We start from the raw sequence: 10503 nt of genomic DNA, 5'->3' as shown, positions 1-10503 counted from the left end.
TTAACCAAGCTGAGAAGTGAGAAGACAATCTAAAACAGCTATACAGGAGAAATAGCTGTGTTGTCAAATTTTTCCATATCGATTACCTTGGCCAAGAAAATATATTGACAGGTACAGAACATCAGACCGTAAGCAGACTACTGTTTTTACTCACACAAACACTAAACACTAACAAATTTTGAAAGAACAAGATGTACATTAGGGCAAATGTTAAAAATAATGTTTAATAATGATACAATAACACAAGTTGCATTGCAGTATTTTATTAAAAATGTATACATTTTTTTATCATGAATGTATATATAGTTTACACAATTCACATCAAGTAACAAAGTATTTGGCAATTTTTATTTACTTTTTCAACATATCCTTATTTATTAAACTATCTCTTGCTCACCAACACGTTGCACAGAAAAATAAATTACTTCCTCATAGGGTGGCGCATATTTGGTCTACGTCTCAATCAACTTGGATGCACGGTTATTTTATATTGGTCCAAAACACTTGATTCAAGGACTTCAGGACATAAGGCTTTAGTTGGCTTTCCTTTTTATATTGCACGGAATAGAAGACTGTGATCATTTTTCACTATATGCTCAACTGGACAGATCCCTATATTGCTAATTAATCTATCTATGCAGAACACTAAAACATGTTGCCATCTCATATTATATGAGCATACTGAGTCTCATTTCCTTGATGGTCCGGGGTATGGAGGCGGTGATGGATATTGCATAGGAATGTGTTGAGTTGGAGTGTATGGTGGGGGAAGGTCCAGAGGATATTCCATCTCATATTCATAGGTGTATGGTGGTGGAGACACTGAAAATGAAGACATTTGAAAACTTAGAGATTTATTATCACTGTGGTATGGTTAAGACTGAATCAGAAATATCAGTTTAATATAACTATACAATACACAAATACATTTCTTCTACGATGGAACTCAAATGATTATTTTTAGTTTATGCAATATGCAAATCGTGTTTGGACCTGCCGATGGAACATCAAGAGTTTTAGGTTGTGTACATTAATTTTTTTTTAATGACCCTAAGCTTGATGAAGTTTCACCGGTGCTTTCCAGGTTTCTAGATAAAAAGATGGAGATTACACTCTGTCTTACAAGCACATTTTTGTATTATTGATAGAACACTGAATATGACATCCTACCAGATGTCCGGAATGAGTGCTGAAGGTGCACAGTTGCGTGGGGGGACATAGACTCCAATCTACCATGCTAGATCATCTGGGTTATATGCGGTTGTGATGGATTGCTTTTTGGTTCCATTGTATTCTGGAGTTCTGTCTCAACTGCACCACCTAGTTGTTACACAATATGATTTCCATGGACATTCTATTTCAGCAGGAATTTGGAAATTTTCTCTATCTGGTAAACAGTTTGATCGCTATTGAGAAATAAAGTACTTTTCAATTATCATGTTGGAGACCGCCAGATCTACTGTATATTATTATTTTGAAAAACGTTCACGCTCTATTTTTGTAGAGTACAAAAAACTAACTTGAGTCTTTTCGACTTCAATTGAAAAATGAACCTTTTTGATTCAGGGATTAGTTAGGGTGAGCAATAGATATATAACACCAAACATAACAGTTTTAAATAGATCATATCTACGTCAGTACCACTAGCTGTTCAATTCATGGTAATCAAAAATTTCTGTGCCAGAGCAGAAAACATTTTATAAATGCTGCAACTAGATCAAAAGACTTTTAGTCCTTCTATGGAAATTGTTCTGATTTCACAGTCAAATGTAAAATATACTCCTTTTAAGAACTGGTTTCTATTTTTGTTCAGCTTACTTTAGAACGACAGCAGCCTTATAGTTAACATGCACACTGTTGAAGTGTTTCTTTTGTTTAGATGAATAGATTATGCACCACGTTCTATTAAACAGCACAATGGACCTTACAGCTCACATTTCTAGCTATAGATCTTTTATTTTATTGGTCAGGAAAGTAGAGAGACAAAACTATGTTTAAGAGTCCTCAAGCTGGATGGAAAGGCTCTTCTCTGGTATATGGGGGTCCACTCAGGCCTTTCAAGCTAGAGTCACCAATGGCCACTGAATTTCATGGACCCCCGACATGAAGACCAATACATGACAACCAGCACTTGGACAGAAAGTACAGCCCGGACTAACCTCTGCACCCTGGCTTTATAAAGTCAACTCATTATTAATATTGTTACCGATTTAGTATGATCCTGACAGCACAATGGTATTTTTTTCATTAGTGCCCTTGACCAGTTTAAAAAGATTTATTTTATTTTTGGAAAATGATTTCCACACATCTCTTCAGTGTTTAAATTTACAAATTGATGTAGTCACTCTGAATATAATATATGCTGTGATCTGAAACTACAATTCTACACAATTTGGCATCATATGTAAATACAGAGATTCTGTTTTCATTAAACTTCTATCGTGGTCCATAACGCATGTTAGATTTATTTTGTATTTTCATGGGTCATATGTGCCAGTAGCTGTAAGTTTCATTCTAAATTCAAAAATGTCAAATTATGTGTCACAGGTTCGCATAAATGTTGAGAAACACTCAGCCACCACTGTTGACAGTTCCAAACTGGTGAATTGAAAAGACTAATGTATCATAATCCTGGTCAAAGAAGTGTTTCCAATGGCTGAAGGGTTTCTGAATGGTAGAAGCATTTCTGCACCCCTGATGACTGAGCAGTCCTAAAGTGAACTCAGATTAGTTGCTTTCAAAGTCCTCCAATTATGTAACAAACTGGTAGCTATGTAACGCGGGTTTAGGAAATTTTAGACTGTGGGCATTTTTGTCCCTCTAAGAAGTTTAAAATGTGGAATCTTGATGCCTGTAAACTGTCATTTTTAATGGAAGCTACCTTAGATGTCAAATAAAGATGGTTCATTACCTTCCCTGTCTCATAGGTTTTTAATGGAAGTCAATGGCCCGTCTTATTTTTACTTCTAAGGTAACCTCCATTAAAAAGGACCATTTTAAGGCATTAAGATGCTGACAACTTTTAACATTATGTATGTTACCACCTACTAATGGGTGTCATTCAATCGGGAGATATAAAATCCACTAAAAACAGCCTTTTCCCGCAATTCTATGTTGGTAAATATCCTAGTTGGTGATATGTTTGGCAAAATCTATAAATCAAAAGATAGGACGGACTGACACAATTTGGTCAGTTTTCTATATATAATCTAACATAGCATGGTATCTCATGTTTCAGAACACTGTTGATCTTATTGCCCAGGCTATGTTCTTGGTCTCTGAAGAAATTGCATTTTATTGCCTTTCCTCCAGTCCTGTGACATTAAGCCAGAGGATATACAGTCCCTGAAGATTAAGATCCACGCCAAGGAGAATCTTTGACTAAATGTCACTTGACCTTGAGTAAAATATAGTATTCTTTATTAACCTTTATTTTGTCTGATCTCCCATTGCCCTAATCATGCGGAGACAGCAGCTGGCTTTTTTTCATTTACAGGAGTGTTCCAAATGAATTTCTCTAACTGAATGTGAATACTACATACAGGCCAATTAAGCATGCATTACTGAGTATATAGGATTAGCTCAATTTATCCCCATATTGACCATGAGATTCACATGAACTCGCTGATATCTGAGAGGCAGAGGAAGCAAATCAGAATCATTAGAAAAGCTGCAAGATTTTCAGCACTTGTTACGTTTATATATAGTGATGTAGTGATGTCCCGAACAAACTCCGGTCCGGTCGCGAACACGCGCGATGTTCAGTCCGCCCCCTATTCGCCATCATTGAGTAAACTTTGACCCTGTACCTCACAGTCAGCAGACACATTCCAGCCAATCAGCAGCAGACCCTCCCTCCCAGACCCTCCCACCTCCATGACGAATAGGGGGCGGACCGAACATCGCGCATGTTCGCAACCGTGAACACGCTATGTTCGTCGGCGAATGGTTCCAGGCGAACTGTTGAGGACATCACTATTTATATATTGTAACGTATTTTCTAATTTGTATACAATGCCAGATTGCTTTGAAAAGTCATTCTAAGTGTTTGTTTCACAGAATTATGTGTCTGCTTTTATTCATTTTAAAGCAATGATTAATAATGGAAATAAAATGAGAGGTCCAGGCTCAAGTAATAAATTAGGTATAATCTCACATAATTATGCATTGAGGATGTAGTATGATTCAACAGAAACCAATGGCAATATCTATAAAATGTAAAAAAACGTATCTTAATTTATTATGCCCACCGCCATTAGTATATCCCACTTGTTGTGAAACTTTCATGTCACTGCTGTTAGTACAATCAAAATCCCTTACCTGGATAAGAACTGATGGTGTTGATGTGTGTGGTTCGTATAACGCCCACCCGAGTACCTCTGGTATTCTTCATACACATACAGATACATATTGCAATTCCTGCAATCACTCCCATGATAAATACAATGCCAAACACAATGCCAGCTATCGCTGTGCCTCTGAAAAAGAAAAAGTACATCTGGAGAAGTCAGTATCATAAGAACCGGAACACTTACGCATTAAATAATACATAGATACGAGATATGTGAGATAATATACCAACATTTATAAAATATAAATCTATACCTTGCTGCAGTGAAATAAAGCACATGGACACCAACAGACAAACAAATTCCCTTGTGTACAAATGTGTACACACAGAGACACGCACACAGATACACACACGAACAGACAAATGCTGACTCGTAATCACAGCTGCCTACTTTTTACTTCTTTCCTTTACAAATGTATGGGGCTGTCTGAGATTGATGATGTTAATTAACATTTCTAAGCTCCAAATAATTCTGTCTCTCTGATAATTCATGGCAGGTAGACTTGGACATCAGCACAAAGTTTTATGGACGTTTTGACTCTATAGGGTCATTATCATTATAAATCTTAATGATGAGCGTGTAGGGTCGAAACGTCGATTTTTGGACATTTATTAGTAAAGACTTTTATGGAAGTTCTCTGAGTTGTGCCAATCGTTATGTTAATATATATGGTGTTCACCACTGTACAACTGAATGGATCAGAGTTCTACATGGTCTAAAAAAAACATTCAACTACTTTATTATAAAGACTAATTTTAACTTGGGTACCAGTTGCCATGGATAAAAGTGATCCTATCATTTAATAAACAGTTAGGAGGTTTGGTAACACATATACTAGAATTAGTGAAACTATTTGACCAACACTTCATCTAAAACATAGTAGCTACCTGTTTTGAATTTGGCAGGAGAATACCAATTTGTATCCTGAGTATGCACCATACTCGATTATATCTCCGACACTCTTGATGCAATCAAATAAAACTGAAAATACGCACGAGAAGCCGCTGTGTATACATAGGAATATTACAAGAGTTTTGCATGTGTGTGTTTGTCATTTCTTTGCAAACATGCACAACAGAGTGACTGGTTAGGTGTTAGAGTGACCGCATTGAGACCACACCGCCTGCGCGTGCTTCATCTGTTGTACTTTTTAAGTGTTTTGCACAGTGCAACACAGTAGAAAATAATTTTAAAAAATTAATAATAATTTTTAAAAGAAACACAAAAAATGAACAACAAATCCCAACATTCTTTATTATAGTAGACTCTTTTTTTAATTGCTCTTATAAAATAAGCTTAATAGTAACAGCAGCAGAAACCATGCTGAATTGTTTAAAGAAAGCAAAAAAATAATAATAATAATAAAGAAAAAAACAACCAAAATCTAAACCCTTAACAAATGGACTATTTATATGTTGATGAGAAAGTCTATTTAATTTCATGAGCTGAAATAAAACATGACCGCATCACTTAGATGTTGCCTGTGGGCTACAGACATCTTAATCCAGCGATAATTACCGCTTGCTAGTATATGCTTCGATTTTGCTGGTGCCAGCACAAATGTAATCGTGTGTGTGATAGAACAGACGGCTGCCTGATGTAGCTTTAAAACCTTTCAGCCCCAGAAAAGTCCTTGTCACTCTAGTACTGATGCTACACTGCATTATTTCAACACAATTACACGGTTACTTTGCCACCTTGTGAACGACTATCCATGAATATGTAATATAATCATGTTAAGAGGCATTATATAGATCTAGCATTTTACTCTAAAAAAAACAAAAAAAAAACAACGAATGCAAAATTGCAATACGAATGATAAAACAAAGCACATCAATATTATGAAGAACCAAAAAGTAGACCTTGGAAGAAGCATGAAATATTTACCTCTAAGTGCCTACATGCCTCCGTAACATTGTGATGTCTGACTCACACACAGAACAGTGATATTCTATTCAGAATTCCAAGTACAAAGGAGAACTATTTTTCGAAGATATTTTTTTTTTTTTGAGTCTATGGTTGCAGTGTTATTCTGTATCTTTTATTATAAACGATTAACCCATATGAACTCGTGTTTAGTCATAAGCATCTCAGAGAGAGATCATTAAACCTGTTTTTCACTTAGTATATCAGGTCATGCAAGGCTTTCATGCAGACATTCTAATTCCCTGCTGCAATGCACAAATAAACCAGCACAACATCACATAATTGCAGCAAATGTGTTTGCCGTATAAATTAAAATATTTTGTTTCCTATTTTCAGTGGGCAAAGGATTTCTTGTTAAATGTATTATTAAAATGTCCAACATGGCTTTGAGATAAGTAGTTTTGCTAGGAAAACCTGCATTTTATATTTAATAGTTACAGTCACCCTTCCTTCTGTCCTTTCTCTGCAGCAACGCCTGCCTCATAACCAACGATTAATGATGGGTGACTAGCTGGCAAGCAGAAGATACTGTATGTGTGTGGTTTTGGCATTTCAAGCTTAGGGTTGTTTTACAAAATGCCCAGAGTCTGAGTATAAACCGTGCACATGCTCAGTTTTCTCATAGATCAAATGGATGATGTCATCCATTCACTTATCCAGGAGATGTTGGATCTTGGAGACCAGAGCAAAAAGCATACATAGTGTCATAGTGTTCAATTTCCTTTCCCTGTTGACAGCTTTATTCACTCCCCACAGAGACTCAATGTACTTCCCTTGCCCTCCCCTGACTGTAAAGGCAGGCATAGAAGGTGGGGATCCATGTCATGTAGGTCAAAGACATCTGCAGTGCCAGGGTTAGCCATCACTGCTTGTTTAGTGTTGAACAACTCATTATTACTATTTTTTGTTTTATTTTATTTAAAAAACGATTAGACACCTTTATGTGGTGACAGCTCCATTTTTAATTATTCCAGTACGTCCAGCCACTAGAGGTGCATTGTTGGACAAATAGAAACATAGTTGCTTCTTGAAAATAGTACTCTTTACATTTGTCATTGAAAATAGAGAACAAGATTGACCAAAATCCTTTAATCTACCTTTCTGCTTGACCCACTTTAGTCCAAAATCCTTACTCGGCACTCTGTCGAAACAGCCCTGACCAAAGTATTCAATAATTTAATTGCTGCTAAATCCAGTGGTCACTATTCTTTTCCAATTCTCTTTGACCTCTCTGCCACTTTTGACACTATTGATCATCAATTTCTTTCCACCTTGCTTTCTTTCCTGATGCTCCATCATCGAAAAATGTATAAATCCCTCTAGCAACCTACTTTTTCCACAAATGAAGAATATCTTACAATTATCACTTGTGTCACTTTATCCCACTCACCCTAGAATATAAACTAATTTGAGCAAGCCTCTCAACACCTTCTATTCCTGTGTATCCAACTTATCTTTTTGCAAATACTTGTCTGTTAATCCACCTATTGTACAGAGAGCTACATAATTTGTTGGTGTTTTAGAAATAACAATAATGTTCTATGAACAAAAAAACAACAGCATTAAGATGTAGTGGTTCTGATGCTCAGATTGAAGTTTTAAGCAGACAAATAATTTCCAACATATTAACACAAGCAAGAACATATACAAATATACCTCCCAAATGTCCTAGGTTCAGTGGGACACTCGAAAATGTGGGGTCCTATCTCATTAATCTAGGCTTGCGCTCCAGTACCCTATTTCTGGCGACACCATAGAACAAGTCCCCATAAAGCCCAACCTTTTGTGCTATGTACCTATGCACGATTGTTCTAATTTTTGGACTAACTATATCTTTATTTAAACACTTTATTTTTTGTGTATTCATTATTCTTAGGACCTCTACTAAGAATTATGCAAAAAGCTGTTCCTAGGCCTGCGGTCTTCTGGATAGAGATCTCAGATGTCCAATCTGGAATCTGCTGATGCCACTCTTCCAACATGGGGGTTACAGCCTGTAGTCCTCCTATCACAACTGGAACTAGTACTGCCTTCACTTTGCACATACTTTCTAGCTCCTCTTTCAGTCCTTAGTATTTTTCCTGCTTCTTATGTTTGTTCTATTTCATGTTATGGTCACTGGGTATTGCCACATCCACCACCACTGCATTCTTCTGTTCCTTGTCTACCACCATGATATTGGGTTGGCTGGCGAATACTTGCTTGTCCACATGGCTCTGAAAGTCTCACAGGATTGTAGCCCTGTCATTCTCATCTACCCTTTGTGGTACTTCCAATCATGTTTTGGCACACAATCCCAGCAACTTGGTTGTGCCTGTGCATTGTCCCCAACTTATATCTTGCATGTTGCTACTATGTGTTGGATTGTCTCAGGGGCCTCTATGCATCTTTTCTGGTGTGGTAGAACCCTGGCCTGTTAGGATTCTGGTATGTGAGCCACATCCACTATCTTCCAATTCTACATCCCATGAAGAGGTTTGTCTTGTCATAGAAACTCCTCCTTTTCTGCATGCACTATCTGTTGTTCTCTCAGACTATGTACATAGGTGTAATTCTTACATAAAAGGACTCCTGGTGATTCCAATTTCACAAGTGCATTAAAATAAACATGCCAATGTCGCAGATAACTGATGAGCTAGCACATCTGAATTCTGCTTGAAAGAACATGGGAGCAATGTCTGTGGCAGATAATAACCTGGTTATGAATAATGGGATATTAAGTAAAGTGTAGAGTTTAGCTGCAGTAAAATATATACAGTTCTAAGAAACAATATGCAAACAGACACGGACATAACCTATGTCAGGAACATACATTGTTATAATACTTGTAATGTAGCTTAACCCCTTAACGCCGTTACGGCGTTCTATGCCGTCCCGCATTAAATGGGCTTTAAAGCCGTTGCGGCAGCATAGAACCAGCTGATAGTAAGTACCACATTATTACATGTCCTATATAAATCTTTTCATTTTTTTTTTTTTTTTTTAATTCTTTATTTTTTACTCGACAGGTGAAACAAGTGTACAGAAACGGTCGGGCTTACGCAGAAGCCAACATGAATATTGCAAGTGGTTAAACAATACAGATTAAGTAGGCAATGCGCGTCCTTCCTACATCCCCGCACAACCGTTACCCCATCGAGGGAGTTTTATTTTTATTCAGGCATATGGGCGGCATTTGGGACCCCTTCTTTTACCCTATGTCTTATGGCTAACCCCGCTCGTGGGATTCCCAGCACCTCCAGCAGCTTAATTATGCATGGTATAGAAAAAACTTATCCCTTGAAGACCAAGGGATAAGAGAGAGAAAGAGAGAAAAAAATAAATAAAAAGAAAACGTATAGCAGGAATCGAAATAAGAAGTAAGAATAAATTATTAAAATAAAGTGAGAATAGATAGTTAGTCAAGAAAAAGATAAGAGAAGAGGAGGAGGGATGGGGGGGGGGAGAACTTCCCTTCTTTCAGTATTACACCCGTATTGGTCTGGGGGGGCCTTTTTATGAACCGAGTCCAGTCTCTGGTCAGCACCCTGTCAGACTCCACTCGAGCCCACTGAGCTGTTGTCCCATGGCTCCCATAGTTTTTGGAAAGACACCGTCGTACCCTTCACCCTAGCTGTCAAATCGTCCATAATTCTACATTCACGTATTCTAGAGATCTCTAGAGAGTATTCTAGAGTTCTCTAGAGAACTCCGGGCCCTCTGGTTTTAGCCACTTAGTCGATATCTCTCTGCGCGCACTTAGAGTTATTTTATGAGTTAGTTTATGCTCTCTCCTAGTCCACCCATCAACTGTTCTGTTTAGCAAATATATCCAGGGGTCCATCTTCAGGGGTCTATCAAAAGTTTGTTTCAGCAGATCTTCCACCGCTTTCCAAAAACTGCGTATCTTCGAGCAATCCCACCAGATGTGGATGTACGTTCCGCGGATCCGCAGCCTCTCCAGCAGTCATCCGTATCCAGTTTATGCATTTTGTATAGTTTTACAGGCGTAGTATACCACCTGAACATAGTCTTCCATGTCTGTTCCTGGAGTGTGACGCATATGGAAGCATTTTTATTCGCTTCCCATATCTCCTTCCAAGACCTCACCTAGATCCGCCTCCCATTGCTCAGTGTATGTCAAACCCCCCGCTCTTTATTTTCTGTACTAAGGTGAGCATACAAAAGTGTGATCATACCCTTAGGTGCCAATTCATCCGAACACATTTTCTCGAAAAACGTCAGC

General features: G+C 37.7%; 1 protein-coding gene across 1 annotated transcript in view; it reads right to left on the bottom strand.

The window, feature by feature from the left end:
• Positions 1 to 266: 266 nt before the first annotated feature.
• The window catches only part of CYYR1 (cysteine and tyrosine rich 1), a 119375-nt gene continuing 109138 nt past the window's right edge, over positions 267 to 10503 (bottom strand). Inside the window, exons 3-4 of the mRNA XM_063442981.1 lie at positions 4321 to 4478; positions 267 to 822 (exon numbers count right to left, since the gene is read on the bottom strand). Of these exons, the coding sequence (XP_063299051.1) occupies positions 689 to 822; positions 4321 to 4478 (292 nt within the window). The 3' untranslated portion in view covers positions 267 to 688. The remainder of the gene's footprint in view (positions 823 to 4320; positions 4479 to 10503) is intronic.

This window comes from Pelobates fuscus, chromosome 1 (assembly GCF_036172605.1).
Source record: "Pelobates fuscus isolate aPelFus1 chromosome 1, aPelFus1.pri, whole genome shotgun sequence".
Lineage (NCBI taxonomy): Eukaryota > Metazoa > Chordata > Amphibia > Anura > Pelobatidae > Pelobates > Pelobates fuscus.
Note: the sequence above shows the minus strand (reverse complement) of the source record. Positions and strands in the feature narration are given on the sequence as shown.